Source organism: Thamnophis sirtalis, unplaced genomic scaffold (assembly GCF_051295495.1).
Source record: "Thamnophis sirtalis isolate CommonGarterSnake01/CBP01778 unplaced genomic scaffold, rThaSir2_p1.2 scaffold_4, whole genome shotgun sequence".
In the NCBI taxonomy this organism is placed as follows: Eukaryota; Metazoa; Chordata; class Lepidosauria; order Squamata; family Natricidae; genus Thamnophis; species Thamnophis sirtalis.
Window position 1 is genome coordinate 77,190,547 of NW_028261384.1, and position 18,221 is coordinate 77,208,767.

An 18,221-nucleotide genomic window follows, 5' to 3' on the forward strand; every position below is an offset into this window, starting at 1 on the left:
TCTGACAGACTCCTTTCAAATTGAAAAAGGTACAAGACAGGGCTGTCCCCTGTCCCCATTATTGTTTATTATAACTTTGGAAATACTGTTGAATAAGATACGGGGCCTGGGCGGTCTAAAAGGGATTAAAATTAGACAGCAAGAATATAGAGTCCGTGCATTTGCGGATGATCTGGTTATAATATTGGAACAACCGCAGGAAACTAGTAGGGTATTATTGAATACGATCAATCAATATGGTCAAGTCTCGGGATTTAAAATAAATCTAGGAAAAACCAAAATAATAGCTATAAATATGACTATCAAACAGAAGGAAGAACTGGGGGCGATGCTAAGATGTGAGGTAGTTAAAAAAGTTAAATATCTTGGAGTTAATATTTTAATCTCAAATGGGAAATTATACAAGTATAATTATGAATCACTTTGGCATAGTACACAGTTGGAGTTGAAAAGGTGGGAAAAACTGCATTTGTCCTTGCTGGGTAGAATAGCGGCAGTAAAAATGAACATTTTACCAAAATTTTTATTTCTTTTCCAAATGTTACCAATACTTAAAAGAGATGCGAATCTTTTAGAATGGCAGAAGGGTATCAACAAATTTGTGTGGGCAGGAAAGAAGCCGAGGGTAAAGATGAAAATAATGCAAGATGCACGTGAAAGAGGAGGATTGAAATTACCTAACTTAAAATTATACTATGACGCAGTGGCATTATCTGCAATTAGTGATTGGATTCATCTAACTAATGACAGAATTTTGAATATCGAGGGATATGACTTGTTATATGGTTGGCATGCTTACCTGTTATTTAACAAAAAAATGGATAAGAAATTTAAAAATCACATCTTAAGAAATGCTTTATTGCGGGTTTGGAAAAAATATCAACATAAATTAAATGATAAAGTGCCCATGTGGGCAATTCCTAGACATGCAATTGAAAATATGAATGTAGAACAAAAACACGATAGAACCACCTATAGACAACTTCTTATCTCAGAAAGAGGGGTGATGGAACTAAAATCTTTAGAGGTACTTAAAGAAGAGAAGGTAGTTCAAACGTGGTTTCAGTATGGTCAACTACAGGCTAGGTGGAAAACAGATAAAAAAATTGGCTTTGTAAAAGTTGAGGATAATTTGTTTAAACAAATAAGAGATCAAAGCTCAATGCATATAAAGAGGATATATAATGTATTAGTACAGATGGATTCTGAAACGGAACTGATTAAGGATTGTATGATAAAATGGGCTCAGAATATCGAGGAACCAATAATGCTTGAAACATGGGAAAGAATCTGGGTAAGAAATGTGAAATTTACACAAGCACAAAACTTGAGAGAAAATTTTTATAAGATGTTTTATAGATGGCACCTAGATCCTAAAAAGCTTGCCTCTATGTATCCAAATGTTCAACCTAAATGTTGGAGATGTGGTTCTTGTGATGCTACATATTTTCATATATGGTGGACATGTCGTAATGTCAAGGCATTTTGGATAAAAATATGGTGGATCCTGCAAAACATCTTTAAAAGAAGGATAAAATTTACCCCCCAGTTGTTTTTACTGGGTATATGTATTGATTTTACAGCAGCAGAGACTAATTTGGTTCTGTATTTAATAACGGCAGCAAGACTCTTGGTGGCGCAGTATTGGAAGAAAGATTTACCTACAATTCAAGAATGGACTTTGAAAGTTATGAACTTAGCCGAAATGGCCAAAATCTCAGCATATCTCAAAGAACATTCAAACGAGAGATATAAACGAGACTGGAAAAAATGGATTGATTACATAAAAAGTAAATATGGGACTAAGAAACTCCAGATAGCTTATGCTTAGTATCAGTAATAATTTAAATTGTTTAAAATTTGGGTAACAGTAAGAAGCTGAGTTCAATGTAGAGATATTTTAGACTGTGATTGTTCAAAAGTTATACCACGTATGGTCTTTGGGAAGTCGGGGGGAGGGAAGGGAGGTGGGGATTTAGGGGGAGGGGGGAGGGGGGAAATACAATATGTGTTAAATTCCATGATTGTATTTGTATACTGTGGCTTTTCAATGTTAGTGCGAAAATAGAACAAACCGAATATACTGGAAGGTAATAGATACCGAAGGAAAGAGTCGAGTGAAAGAAGAAGGAGGGTGGAGAGGGTGAGAGAGAGGAGGAGGAGAAGGGAGGGAGGGAATGGAGAGGGAGTGATAGGGTTAAGGTTAGAAAGAAGGGGAGGGGAAGTAGGCGTAGAGGGGTGTGTGAGAAGGAAGAATGAAAGTTGGAGGGGGTTGAAAGAGGGTGTATGGCGGGCCAAGGTGGTATACTGGGTTTGTATTGTAGAGGGCATTTTCTATATTCAATGTTATATGCCCTGATTAAGCACAGTGAATATGTGATTGTATAGAATGAAAACATAATAAAATATATATAAAAGGAACTTCAGTCTTCAAAATAACTTCCACTTGCTTCCGGGGCTCCCGCCGCCCGGCAGAAGCCCCTGAACCATGTGGAAGTTCTCGGGCGGCTGCTCCCTCGCTCTCCTGCCCCGGCGATCCCAAATTCATTCACTCAGCCAGGGTGGGAGGAAAATCCTTTTAACACTGTTCTCGGGCGGTTAAAAGGATTGTTAAAAGGATTTTCCTCCCGCCCCGGCTGAGTGAATGAATTTGGGATCGCGGGGGCAGGAGAGTGAGGGAGCAGCCGCCCGAGAACTTCCACATGGTTCCAGAGCTTTTGCCACCCGTGCCAGCGCAGCACAGGGGCTGGCTGTGAACTCCGCAAACGGGGATAAGTGGGCTGTCTCCTCCCCCCAGCGCCTCCTGATTCCCACGGTACCAAATCATAACATTACATGAACATGATTTACTCACCACCAGTGAGTAAGCCCAGCTGCAACCCCAAAACAAAGACGAAATAAAATGGAGACTCGCGCAGGCGTCCTCAGCTAAGGAGTCCAGCCAATCAGTGAGCTGGTTGGGATGGAAAATTTTCCATCCCAGCCAGCTCACTGATTGGCTGGAGTCCAGGCCAATTAAATCAGTGAGCGGCAGGCTGGGCTGGCTTAAATTTGTAGGTAGGATAGAACAGAACGATGAGCCAGCCCAGCGAGCTAGCAGCTGATGGGCGGGAGCTGCGAGCGCCAAAAAAAGCGTGCTTTTTTAAAAAGCGTGCGGGACGCGGGAAAATGTATGAAAAAGCGGGGCTGTCCCGCCAAATGCGGGACGTCTGGTCACCTTAGGCTAAATACTACTTGAGCTCGTCGGGCCCAAGAGTCGACAGAGCCCCTTCTGTTGGAAACGGTGGGCACCTCGAGAAGGCAGGGGTTGTCTTGATAATGAGAGGCTGTATTTTTGCGTCAATTATCCTTGCCCATCCAAATCATTGATGAAGATGTTGAAGAGTACTGGGCCTAAAACAGAGCCTTGGGGTACTCCATATTCTTTCTGAACCCTCTATTTAACTCTATATGCTATCTTATAGAGGTATTATACGCTTATAATTTTAACTTACAGGGATTTTTTCTGTGATTTACCTTATCTTCTTAAAAACATCTCTCATTTTCTTTTTCTTGCTATTTTGTTCTATCCATTGGCATTCTTGATCTATATTTTTCTCTAGAGTTTTGCATAGTTTTCTTCAATCATTCATCGTTCTTTTTGCCCAGGATATTAATTTGTCCTTTTTTTTCTGGCTGTTATGATGTTTTGTTCTGAAAACCATTTTATTTTTCTTGCTTCAGTTTTGATGGGATCTTTTATCCTTTTCTAGAGCATCTCAGCTCACTGTTTAATGTTTAAAATTGAATCTGTGTATTTGCTACCAATAATTCATGATGTGCTGCACAATCTGCATTTAGAAGTGACCTGGTTCATTGAATTATACTCCACTATTTTATTTTCTATTTTGTAGCCAATTTGGTTTTAGTGTTGTCCATCTATTTTTGTTGCTTGAAGCAGATGCTTGCAAGAAATTATTTTCTTCATAATATTCTATTATCCTATATTCTGACTTAAAAACTTCCTGTATTGTAGTTCCAAATTACTGTATTCTTCAACTTTGGCATCATTATATCCTTTTGAAATGTTATATTTATAACAATCACAATTTGCCATAGAATTCCTCAGTGCATTTTAGCTTTGCTCCTGTAGTTGGGGCATAGACTTTTATAACAGAATCATATGGCTGGAAGGATTTTGAGGGTCTTACAGTCTTCTGTAAGGTAGAAGAGCTTATATTCACTCTTAGCCACTAACCTTTAGGTACTATCTTGTCATTTATTGTATTATAGCCATTACATATTTAATGATGATACACATTTCCACTATCATTACTACTTTATTCCTTTTTTTAACTACTTAAGCTCACTTATTCTAAGAATATCCATTTAATGTTATTAATTTCTGCTTGAACAAGCAAAAATTGGTTCTTCCTTGGTTTGTGGTTTTCATCTTATTTCCATTTTGTTTAAATACTTTATGTGTAACTTTTCATTTATTTTTTAAAACTTTAAGCAATTTTTCAACATTTATATGTTATTTTGCATGGCTAAAGGCCACTCATACAAAAACAAATTGCTTTAAATTAGTATCTGGGATTTGTAACTCAGATATTGTAAGCATAGCAAGAATTCTTGCTTCATAAATGATTGCATGATATTCAGTATTACAGCTGGTCCTCAAGGTGAAAGAGAAACTTTAAAAAGCAAAGCAACAAACAAATATTTTGCAGAACCTTGCTGATATTTTCTGAGTATTTAAGAGTAGTTGCACTTTCTTTAATTTTGATTTCAGTGGTGTGACTTTGGTATATCTCAATTCTTTAATATGCAGGAGACCTTTAACCTGTGAATTAGGTGATGGTTCTATATAGAGTAGTCACATCCTAACAAGAGATGGTTTGTTAGGTTATTGGATTATTAGAACCTACTGAGCTCAGTGTGATTCCTCCAGATTTTATTTACTTAATAGGATTAAATCCAATTACTTTTTTCATGAAACAAGAATGTTTTTACATTCTTGAAAATGTACAATAATGTTTTTACGTTCTTGTAAAATGTTTGTAGCAGTAGTTTCTTCTTTATCTTAAAATCACTAAAAAGCAGAACTGTAGTCATTTGATTACAAACACCTGAACTCTTGTTTCATTTTGTATGTGTTTTGAATTGTAAGTCATCCCCATCTTCCAAAGTGAAATAAAAAAATATCTTATGGTATTGAGAGACTAATCTAAATGAAGACCAAGAGGAAGAGAACGAAAAGGGGAATGGGTTAGATTAAAATGAAAGGGTTTTTCATTTATATATTTATAAAGAATTGTTGTATTATTTGTATGCAATTTTTTAACATTCACAAATCCTTCTAAGTGGTTAATAGGTAAGGTATCGTAGAACAGATAATAGAAAAGAGATAACATTATGTACATTTGAGAGTTTATTTTAAAGTTTATTTTAAATTACAAATATAGCCATTTTTTCCAATTTCAATAAAAGTTTCACTTTTATTATAAGTGCATATTTAAGTGGAAAATATAAATAAACCAAAATGGTTTCTGTTAATACAGAATAAAATAAAATAATCTAAGAAAAGATGGATACATTTTTCTTGTTGAAACAATGCTGCATAACCTACTGAGGTTGGGAGATTTGATTTCTAACAGCCAAAACATTTTCCACTGAAAAGTTCTTCTTTGCAAAGTTCTGTTTAAATAAACAGGATCTGGGCTACTGTTAATTTGGAGTTGAATCTTAGCCCAATCAATTATGACTTGTTTCTTAATTGCATCTCAATTGCAACTAAAAATCTTCAAACTTTTGTAAGCAATACATTTAACAGATAAAGGCTGCTGAACACATGATGTTATATTATGTGAACATATAACACATGATGTTATATTATGAAGCATTTAAGCATTTACATGTGATAATTTGTCATTAACAACAGAATATTTTTAATATATGTTTCTGGTATGTTTACAACTTAAGCAGAAATACTGTTGAAGTTTCTAACTAGTATAAAATAATACTCTTTTCTTTTGAAAGTCATCTGGTTCAATTTTTCACAACTTTATAGGTTTCTAGCAAAATGTATTTTGTTAAAGAAAAGAATAACTTCTTTTTTATGACAAGTGTATATTCTCTTGAACTGCTATTGATTATTTCATTTTTTCCAGGTTTTCTTCAGCAGTCATTCCAGGGCTGCATGCAGTTTATTCATGTGGATGATCAATTGGTGGATTTACATGCAATAGAGCGAAGAAAGTTGGGAGGTTTTGCCAATATCAGCATCGATATGTGTGCCATTATTGATCGGTAAGCAGTAAGTAAGGTGGATGATAATTATGTAATAAAATAACTTGGAAATCAGTATTGTTTTTCTAAATTTATTACTTAATTAACTTTTACTTTGGCTAATTACCTTTGCAATAAGCATCAAAAGACTTGTCTATTTAGTAGTGATTCCCAAATGATATATAACAATGAGATCTTTTCAACAACCATCCTTTGCCATCTGGAATAATATCTAATTTCTTAATATGATTCTTTTAGCCATCCTTATGCTTGATCCAACATAATTCATGATAAACAATTATTACCTTAATAGTGGTCTGCATAACTTGATAAGCTCATGAGTGAAGGAATACTCTTGTGTATCAATAAATCAGTACTTTGGTGGAGGGATTTTAAGAACATTGCAAAAAGGTGGTTATGCATCACCTATAAATATAGTAGGTTGTTTGGTTTGTTATGAAAGTTTCCAAGTATTAAGTTCCATTTGATACTGTGAGTAAAAAATGGTATGAATTTCAGTTACTTGATTTGGCAGTCAGATCAGCTATTCTTCTGATATTGCTAGCAACATTTTTGGTTTGGAATCATCATACCAATGTATTCTGTATGAATGAACTAAGGCTATGAATGTTGTTTTAAAAATGTGTAAGATTGAACATTTTCACAATATTTAAGAATTGCTTTCTGCTGAAATGTTGTTAACAAATGTTAATGAAAGCACATATTTCTTTCAGTTAAATTTGGAGGTTTTAAGTTAGATGAAACATATGAAGTATTTTGTTGCATTTTTTCACAAAACTACAACACATGCTATCATGGAAGTTACATGGTTGTCAGTGGTCAATATGCTGTTCAGAAAGCAACTGATCTTATATCAGTACCTCTTTTCTTTTCACTGACATACTAAATCTGGGCTGTCATACTTGTGGCCCATGGGCTGGATGTGTCATGCACTGGCCATGCCCACACCCGGTTTAGTGAAGGGGGTAAAGTCCTGATACATCACATGATGACCTGAGTTTGATATCTCTGTACTAAATTACCATATTTTTCAGAGTATAAGACGTACTGGAGTATAAGACGCAGCAAGGTTTTGAAGAGGAAAATGTAAAAAGTTTTTGCACTCTACAAACCTCCCAAAAACAGCCCGTTTTCCCCCCAAAAAACCATGAATAGGCTTTAGGGAGATTGCAGAGTGCTCTTGGGAGGGTGGGGGAGACAAAAATGAGCAACAAAGGCCCTCTTTTGCAAAAATGGGCCCATTTTTCCTTTAAAAAAGGGCATGGATCGCTTTTAGGAAGCTTATAGAGTGCTCCTGTGGGCTGAGGGGGGTACAATTTCTCATTTCTGCCCTCCCCAGCCCCCAGGAGCTCTGTAAAAGCTTCCTAGAGGCTATGCACAGCCATTTTAGTGAAGGGGTGGGGTTTCGGGAGGCAAAAATGCTGTATTCAGTGTATAAGATGCACCAAGATTTTCAGCCTCTTTTTGAGGGGAAAAAGGTAAATCTTATACTCCAAAAATACAGTAATCCCTTCGATTCTGTTCCCTTTCCCAAAAGCAGATAATTTGATGCTGCTAATAGGGGATGGAGCAAGGAGTGTGGTATAAGTACAGAGGATCTGAGGTTCTTATGGACTTGTGGGAACCTGTCAGGAATGTTAAAAAGGAGGACCATATGACTGCAGCTTATCATTGCAGCACAAAAAAAAATTGCCATATGGTGCACCATTTCACCCAACCTAAAGTGTTACGAACAGGAGAGTTTTATGTATATTGAGGTACATGTGGAAACTTTGCTTTTTTTTAATCAGAAAAGTTTATTGATCTGAACTGTAAGGTTGTTGTAAAAATCATATGTTTGCAGCAATGTTTAAAATAATAAGGTATGCCAGGAGCAAAGAAAGAAGAAAATTATCTCTATATACATTGTATGTTATACAGTTGTACAGTTGGAATCAAACTCTTAACTCCCAACTCTTCTAAGGTTGTACTCCTGAAGCTGTCTGATGGCCAATCAGAAATCTTTTCTGAAAGAAAATGAATAAAAACTAGAAAATAAAACACCCAGCTATGAACTATAAACATTTGGTTCAATTGACATCTTAGCTATAAAATTGCATGCCACAGGCAAAATATTCTCTCAACCCCTATCTCTAATATCAAAATAATATAATAGTACTGGCCCTTTTTACAGGGTTTTGTGTTTTAGTTCTGAGATTATAAAAACTGTACTGCTTGGAATATTGCAGAATGTTTCATAAATTCTGTGTAATATGATAAAATAAGGCTGTAAAGTAAATTAGGAAAAGCATATCGCTGAGATTGGAGAATACTTTAGATATTTCATTAATAGGCCACCTTCCACTGTTTTCCAAGCTCAAGAATTATTAGGGCAAAAAAAGCCCTAATAATGAAAAAAAGCAAATGTCAGCCATAAAAAATAGACAAGCTGAAATTCAAGGATGCAGTCAAGCTGCTCAATAAATAATGGACCACCATAGATTAATATATATGGCATCAACAATATAAGCAATTTTATAGAAACATCAAAATGAGAAAAGTCTTCTTCTGTCAGAGCAGTTTTCCCTAGTCCAAGATTTTGTGTTCTAGAATAACCAGCCAGATATTCCTGTCAAACTCATAATCCAGCCACAAAGTTAGTGGTTATCTTTTAATTAAGTCACTTGAGTCTCTTTAGTAGCCTAGTAAATTCAATAAAATGTTTGATAATTATACTAGTCCTGAAATTGCATCATATGGTGACCCTAAAGTCCAATAAAGTTTATGATGAGATTCCTCTTCTAGTTGGTGTCTAAACAAGGTTCCTGAGTCCAAATCCCAGAGCATTAGAATTTTACAGAACTGGGACTTCCTGGGTGACGTCACTTTGCAGCAGTTGCAGGGGAGTGAGTCTCTGCTCTCCCTGTCTGATTTTTCATGTCTGGAGGTTGTCAGCAGCAAAGATGAGCCTTGGAGAAGACAGCAATAGTGAGGGGAATACCCAGAGGTGACTAGGAGAAGAGCAACATGGAACATGAAACAGACCAGCTGTTATAGCTTGGTCATGGTCTGGTCCTGAGATGTGACAGCCTGATTAATGGTGGAGGAAGCAAAAAAGTGAGAAGTGGCAGAAGTATCAGCAGACAGTGTTGAATAACCTGAAACTCTGAGACACTTCTCCAAGAGACTTCTCCAAGTTGGTGGCATTTACGATAGACAACAACTAAGTATTGGGTTTTCCCCCTGTGCGTCCTAGAGTCCAAGATTTCCTTCATTTCAAAATGTTGTTCGCCTTCTATCATGATAGGAAAAGGAGGTGTCGGTGCATGTGTTCTGAGTTGTGAGATTACTTCTCATTTGAATAAACTAATGTGAAACACTGGATGGACTTTCCTGAGTGTCTTTGGCAGGAGTAATTCTACTGTTACTGGGTTGATATAACTTTGGTGATCGGGAAAGGTCTGATGAAATGTGGCCCTAATTTCTTTGATGGTTGCAACGACTTCAGGAATTTTGTCGATAGGTATAATCTATCTCCAACATGGAAGGGTTTGGGATCTACTTTTTTGTCAGCTTGAGTTTTGAATGCCTCTCTAGCTTCCTGTAATGCTAATCTAACAACTGGTCATGTGTTTCGTAGGTTGTCTATCCATTCTTTTAGTGAGGGGATGGTGGGTTCTTCTGTGGGTAGTTCAGGCATGGGGTTGAAATCCTGCCCTGTTGCTACTCTAAAAGGGGTGAAACCAGTGCTTCAGTGTACAGCGTTATTGAAGGCCACTTCTGCAAAAGATAAAAGATCAATCCAGTTGTCCTGTTGAAAATTAATAAAACATCTTAAGTATTGTTCTAGAACCATGTTCTGATTTTCAGTTTGACCATAGGTGCATGGATGGTGACTGGAGTTCAGTCCTTGGGTGGTGCCCAATAAGTTTAAGAATGCCCCCCAAAATTTTGAGGTGAATTGGACCCTCTGTCGGAGATGATTCTCTGCGGGGCTCCATGAAGGTGATAAATGTGCATCAGGAATAACTTGGCTAAACTTTTAGCAGTTGGGATCTTTTGGCATGGTATAAAATGTGTCTGTTTTGAAAACAAGTCTGTTACGACCCAAATGACAGTATTCCCTGCGCTTTCTGGTAGTTCGACAATAAAATCTATAGTTATCTCCTTCCAGCGTGCTGAGGGCTCAGCTACCTTCTGTAACAGTCCTGGCATTTTGCCTTGACGTCTTTTGCCTGCCGCACAAATTGGACAGCTTGCTACATAGCTCTCTATGTCCTTTTTTAGTAATGGCCACCAAAATTGCCTTTTAATTAGATATAAAGTTTTTACAAAACCAAAGTGTCCTGCTAGTTTGGAGTGGTGGCATCTTTCCTTTAAGTACAGCCTTTGGCTGGCTGGAACATACAACTTCCCTCCCACCCAAGCTAGGTTATCTTTCATTAGACAGCTGCCTTTGTGGCTCAAAAACCATTTGTTGATGGTTAAAGCTTGTTTAAAAGTTTGGGTGGTGTCATTGTCCTCCAGAGTGTCTCGTTTTCCCTGGGATCTGGTGGTTACTCTAGCAGCTAGTTGATTGTCTTGTGTCATGGGTTTGATTAGGTTTGGCTTCATACTATTGTATTGCGGTTACCTGGATAGTGCATCTGCTAGGAAAATTTTTCACCCGGGAGGCATCTGGGCGTAAATTCAAACCTTTTAAAGTACTGAGCCCATCATACTTGTTTTGGAGAGAGTTTCCTTGGGTTCTTTAGGGCTTCTAAATTTTTATGATCCATCCAGACTTCAAAAGGGATCTTACTCCCCTCTAGGAAATGTCTACAGGTTAAAAGAGCCCATCGAACTGCATAAGCCTCTTTCTCCCAAATGGCCCACCTTTGCTCAGAGTCATTCAATTTTTTGGATGTGTAAGTGCATGGTTGTAATTGGTCTTCCTCATTTTTCTGAAGTAAGACGGCTCCTATTGCCACATCGCTAGCATCTGCTTGTATGACGAACGATTTCTCTGTGTCCAGGTGCTTTAGGATCTGCTGAAAACAACCTTTTAGTTTTTCAAATGCTGCTTGGCATTCCATTGTCCAGTTCAAAGGCTGCTTCGGTTTTGGGTTTCCCTCTCTCTTCATTTTTAAGAGCTTGGTGATGGGGAGAGCAATTTGGGCAAAAGCGGGGATTAACTTCCGGTAAAAGTTTGCAAATCCCAGGAACGTTTGCAACTGTTTGCGTGTTCTGGGTGGTTCCCAGACAAGTACTGATTGCATTTTCGAAGGATCCATTTCTGGTGTGAAATACAGTATCCTAAGTATCAATTTTTGGGGGGTGGAATTCGCATTTGGAGAGTTTAGCATAAAGTTTTGCAGAGCGAAGTTTGTTCAGAACCGCCTGGAATAGTTTTACATGTTCTGCCTAGGTCTTAGAATATAATAAAATGTCATCAATATAGACTATGCAGCCCTTATATACATGTTCCCGCAACACTTCATTTATTAATTGCATAAATACTGCAGGGGCCCCTTGTAGTCCAAATGGTAGCACTTTAAATTGATAGCATCCAAGATGGGTATTAAATGCCATTTTCCATTCATCTCCCTCCTTAATCCTGATACGGTAGTAAGCCTCCCTTAAATCCAGCTTTGAAAAAATTCTTCCTTTGGCTAGGTGTGCTAGCATGTCCTTCATGAGTGGGAGGGGATATACATTTGCCATACTGATTGAATTTAAATTTTTAAAATCAACACGTAAGCGTTTGGAGCCATCTTTTTTCTCTCTAAACAACATTGGGGCTGAAACCTGTGGCTGGGCTGGTTCAATGAAACCCCTTGCTAGGTTTTTTTCAATGGATGCCCTCAGTTCTTCCAGCTCCCTTGGAGACATGCTATACATCTTGGGTTTAGGGAGTTTGGCTCCAGGTAGGAATTCTATCGCACAATCAGTGGAGCGGTGAGACAGAAGCTCATCAGATGCTTTTTCACTAAAAACCTCAGCCAAGTCCTTATATTCTTTGGTTATGCCCTGGGTTGGCATAGAATAAGCAAGCATTGCTGTTTCTAGTTGCTCTGCCCCCTCAGTTTCTTTGTCTGGATTCTCAGCAAATGTCACGCGCATCTGCACTCTTATGGTGTGTTGCTTCCAATTAATTTTGGGGTTCCGTTTTTTCAGCCATGCAAGACTCAGAATTAGTGGCCATTCCATGCCAGGCACCACTATAAATGTAAGCATTTCCTTGTGGTTTCCAATGCCTATCTGTAGAGGCTCAGTGGCAAATGAAGTCTGCTCCCCCCCTGCTATTGACCCATCTAGTTGGCAAAAAGCTATAGAGCTTTTCAGTTTCCTTACATTAATCCTCAACTTCCTTACCAGGGTTGGGCTGATCAAACAGTGGGTGCATCCCAAGTCCACTAAAGCTGAGATTTTCATCCCCCTCTCCCAGTTGGGGATAAACAGTCTTAGGGGCAAGGTAAGTGGTTTAATTGATTTGCTTACCAGTGGTTCATCTCTGGATCGCTTCCAGATGAGTATGGTTCCTCCTGCTGAGAAGCTGGGGTTTCCTTCTCAAAGAAGGGAGGGGGTGGAAATTCTACGGTCTCCTTGCTCCTCAGAGCCATCTCCTTTCCGCACTGGTCACGTTTCGTAGGTTTTCCACCCAATGGGTGATCTGGTTTCTTAGTTAGTGCCTGAGAACATCATTCTGCAGCTCAGTGCCCCTTCTTTTCCACACTTGAAACAGACTAAGAATTTCGGAGGTGTTGTTTGCGGTTTAAAAGATTCTTGTTTCCATTGGGGTGGGGATTTCTTCCACATTCGTCCTGCCCGATACTGATTTCTGGCCATGTCGATCTCTGCCTCTTCAGCAATAAGATATCACTCATGTAGATGGGTTGGGGCACCTCAGGCCACACAAGCATTGTAGAGTTCATCACTGAGCCCATCCTTGAACCAGCTTACCAGAATATCGTCTGACCAGTTCACATGACATGCTAGGTCTCGGAATTCTTCAGTATACTCTGCCAGTGGCCGGCGTCCCTGCTTCACAACTTTAATGCGATTGCGTGCTTTGCAGTCTGCGAGGGGGTACTCGAACCATCATTGCAGGGACATCATGAACTGATCAAAGTCCCTCAGTTCTGGTGTATTGGCATCATGTAAAGTCACCATCCATCTGGCAGCGGCTCCTTCCAGTGCTAGGGTGACCACTTGCACTTGGGCTCCTTGGGTTCGAAAATCACACGCATATTCTTGCATGTAGGTGAGCACATGTGCCACAAAGAATCCCATTTTTTTCAGGTTCCCATCAAATTTTACCCCCAGGGAAGGAGTTTTCCTTTCTAACTGCAGGTTTCATGGTTGGTTCGGAGTGGCCCCCAACCCATGTGCCAACTGGGGGGAGGGTTTTCAGGGTTCCTAGCTGTTGCTGCTGTGCCATCAGCTTGATCAGCAGGGACCAGAGGGGAGTTGGTTCCCCTGGTGTCACCCCAATTTGCCGCCCTTCCAACGCTTCTCGGTTGCCGGTCTGGCTCCCCCCAGATGTTGAGATTTTCCAAAATTTCCATCACCAACTGGGTTACATGCCTCTTCAGAGGAGCCTCTCTCAGCGCGACTTCATTTAGTTCCTCTTGGTCAGAGGGAGCTTCTAACTCCAATTTCCACCCGGGTTTTCGGCTACCTCGGGTAAGAGTAACTCCCCTGGTCTTCCCTTCCCAGCCATCTTTCGTCCCGATTCCAATTGACCAACAGGGCTTTTTGGGGTCCTCCAAGCTCACTCCGTTCTCTTTACCAGATACAAGGAGCAGGCCTCTGGTTGTGGAGGGGTTTCCATATCCCTCCAGCAGTCAGTTTCCCCTTGTTCAGTGTTATGTTTAGACATGGTTTGCTGGGTGCCCTCGATAGAGTAAAAATGTTTCTCTCCTAGTTGACCACTTTGCAGGCAGATGCTGTTTTATGTAATGGCTCCTCTCCTAACTTGAGAAAGTAAAGACTCTTGAAACAGATTATTTCAAAAGGAACCTTTAATCAAGCAAAGCAGCATCTGAAAACCTTTAGGCCATGCAAATGGGATTAAGCTGATAATGACCTCTCCCTCTTTCCTTTTCCTGGATTCATTCTGAAGTTTTTAAATCCATGGCTTGTGCATAGCACATGCACACACTCTTCCAGCCCCTCTCCGTCTTCCTGGATTCACTCTGAAGTTTTTAAATCCACAGCCTATGCACAGCACACACACACGTTCCTCCAGCCCCTCTCCCTCTTTCCTCTTCCCCAACATCCTCCCCCTGCCCCCAGCCACTCACAGGTTCTTTCTTCTTCTGGTTCTTCTTCTGAGCACTTTTCGGCAGCATAGTGCAAACAGGCAGGGCGAGTGAACGAGAGAGCAGGTGACTGGGCAGGGAGAGGAGTGAGGGCAGGGCAAGCCAGGGCAGGCCAGGGGAAAGACTTTTCCAATATGGAGCCTCTGGAGGCCCCGGTACAGGAACAGATGCAAAATTCTTTCAACTGGTACTAGCTTACTAGACCAGACTAGCTGAAACCCACTTCTGGATTAGACTCACAAGTAATTTGTCTTTGTGAGGAAGCTATGAATGTAATAATAATCATAATATAATACCAAAAGTATCCTTGTGTCTAGATGTTTTGGCATACAATGCCTACAGCGGTGTCCTAAAGGGAGGAGTTGAAACATATTATGTTCAGGATGTGAGGGATCTGTAACTATTTTCTCAGTCCTCTTTCTGATCCATGCATTATACAGATCTTCAATGGAAGTCAGGGTGATTGCAATTTTTTTTATGCCTTCTAACTGTTAGAATCTGTAAGGTTTAGTTGCTGTATCAAACCAGACAGATATCAAAATAAAGATGACAGACTCAATAATTCATTTGTAGAACTGCATCAACAACTCCTGGGACAGGATGAACTTTCATAATAGTTGATTCAGGAAGAACATTCTTCGTTGTGCTTTTTTAGTAATGGTTCTAATGTTAGGTGTCCATTTAAAATCCTGGGAAACCTGCTTGCAAATGTAATCATTAAATTGGCAACACTAACATTTGCCAGAGATATTGGAAATCTTATCATACTCTTTCATGAGAAACCATAGAATTTACCAAAATGCGGACTTCCTGGGAGGAGCTTGCTGGTGGGGGCAGCAAAAAATCAGCTGCCTCCGAATTCCTGGCTACGTGCCTGTTTAGAGGATCTTCCATCTGACGTCTTATCAGGTTTTCTTATCCTTCAGGCAAGAAGGAAAGAAGAAACTGTTTTGCTGGCAAATGCTCTTCGATTTTTGCAGCTTTTGTGCTTGCAAGGAAAGGGGGGCTAGCCCAAGGCAGAACGGCTGTCCGTGCTGGGAACTTCAAACTGCCTTGTGCAGGACAAAGTAAGTCTCCCCCACTCTGCTCAAAGTTTTGTTTGATTTAATCTTATCACGAGCTGAATCCGTTTACTGCGTGGACAATAATTGTTTATCAACATTTTAGCTTCTTTTCTTTTTCCCCTCCGAAAAATTATTTACTTAGAGGCTTCTAAAATGGCGCCGAGCAGGCTGGTTTCTCCGGTAATAACGAACACTTTTTGCTAATCCTCACAAGAATTCAAAACAAAAGAGATTGCTTATCATATGTTTTGGTTTCACAATAGAAGAATTTTACTCCTTCATTAACCTTGCTTATCTGGAAGTTAAATGGTGATGAATCTGCTGAACGGTCTTGTTACAATGTTTACTCACTGAAAGTTTTGCCAAGCCTTAAACTTCAAAATAAAAGCCTCTTTACTTAAAGCTGCATATTCAGGCAATAGAGTTTTATTAACTGCAGGCAGATAAATTTTGAAATGGCCTCAAAACCAAATATTATCTTGAAGTCGTCACCCTCTACTTCCAGGGGCACATCCTCAGTGCCTGGCACAAAGCTGCAGCCTCCGCTTCCTACGCCCCCTGCTGGGGATGTGTTAACGAAAGAATTTTTCCTGAGTAATCTAAGCGAGGCTCTTAATGCACAGACAATTAAAATGGAAGATAAGTTTAGAGATAATAGAGAGGAGACAAAAGAGGAAATAAAAGAAATGAAAGAAGAAATTAAAAGTGAAATAAAAGGACTTAAACAGGAGCTGTATGAGAAATTTGACGCTAAGGTTGATAAAATTAGAGACGACATGCTGAGTCTTGTAACTGTATTAACAGAACATATTTCTGGAATGGAAGATACTCTAGAGGTTCTTAATGATGCCAATGCTAACTTGACATTGAAAACAGAGGTGGTGGAACAAAAAGTGGAAAATGCTGAAAAAGAAATTATTATGATACAGTACCGACAAATGGAGTTCGCATTAAGAGTAAGGGGGCTGCGTGAGGAGAAACAGGAGAACCTGAAACAGATCCTATCGGAAGCTTTTGACCGCCTGATGGGAAGACCAGGGACCAACCAAGATTGGCAAATTGACAAAGCTTACCGCGTTAACTCCTGGCTGGCAAAGCAGAAGCAGCTTCCTCGAGACATCGTTATATATTTTACTACAAGAGAGCTTAGAAATATGGTACTGCAAGCGTCTTATAACACTAAGCTTCAAATTGGCGGTCAAGACCTGGCTGTTTTGAAAGAAATACCACCTCAAATGTTAAGAGCCAGGAGAGACTACGCTTTTTTGGTCGAAGAACTCAGAAATCGTCAGATACAGTATAGATGGGATGCACCATTTGGCATCATATTTACATTTGATAAGCAAAGGTACCGCCTCAACTCTGTATGGAAAGCCCGAGATTTTTATTATAATATATTGAAGGCCGGACACCCTGCACCATCTGGACCTAGAGAAAGACCACAAGAAGGACAGGATAGACAGCAAACTACACAACCACCAGACAAGATGGAGCATCTCTCTTCTCTAGAAGTGCAAGGTGCTATGGAACCAAGACCTAGCCGCATGACTACTAGACGTATGGAGAAACAAGCTAAAAAGCAACAGCATCAACAATCATCGGCCATCGATCAAGGAACTACAATAACAAATCTGGAAGCAGTGGGAGGAGCTAGACCTAAGGTTAAACAGGCCGTGCAGGAAGCTCTAAAAATGCTTCAACCAACCAAAGATGACAACTAAGATTTTAACATGGAATGTTAACGGACTGAACTCTCCACAGAAGAGGAAGAAAATATTTCATTATCTCAAACAGTTTAAGAACGATGTAATTTGTTTGCAAGAAACTCATATCAAGTCAACTGATCAAAAATATTTGATCAACTCAAAACTTGGTCAACATTTTGCAGCTTCTGCTATGGAAAAGAAGAATGGTATAGTTGTATACTTAAGAAAAGATATGAAAGCTGAATTAATAGAAGCAGATCCCTTCGGAAGATATATTGCTTTAGACTTAATCTTAGAAGGGAAAAAGACATTACTTTTGGGAATTTATGCTCCCAATCAACAGCAAGATAGATTCTATAGAAATCTTCATGCTAAATTAGTACAGTGGGACTATAGTTCCTGTATACTATTGGGTGACTGGAATGGAGTGATAGACACTAAGAGAGATAAGAAGATTTCCCGCCTAAATACCAAGATGCGAGCAAAGTTACCCAAATCTTTCTTTGACATTATGGATGATTTTGAATTGAGAGATATTTGGCGAGAAAGAAATGCAGAGGAATATGACTTCACTTTCTTCTCGGACAGGCATCAATCCCTTTCAAGGATTGATTTTATTCTAACCACTAATGATTTGCTTTCTAGGGTCAAGAAAACAAAGATTGCAGCTAGGGTCCTTTCGGACCATAACCCAGTTTGGATGGAGTTGGGAAGGGTAGTGCAGGCAAGAAAGTCTTGGAGATTGAATGAAAACTTATTTAGATATGAAAAGTATATTAATGATTGTAAAAAATTACTATCTGAATATTTTGTTTTGAATATGAATAAGGGTACATCTATGGAATTTGTATGGGACGCAAGCAAAGCGTATATGAGAG

General features: G+C 39.3%; 1 protein-coding gene across 1 annotated transcript in view; it reads left to right on the forward strand.

Annotated features, from left to right (window-relative positions):
• CNTNAP2 (contactin associated protein 2) overlaps positions 1-18,221 on the forward strand; it is an 885,336-nt gene that overhangs the window by 455,242 nt on the left and 411,873 nt on the right. Inside the window, exon 10 of the mRNA XM_087714410.1 lies at positions 6,153-6,291. Coding sequence (XP_087570536.1) covers positions 6,153-6,291 — 139 coding nt within the window. The remainder of the gene's footprint in view (positions 1-6,152; positions 6,292-18,221) is intronic.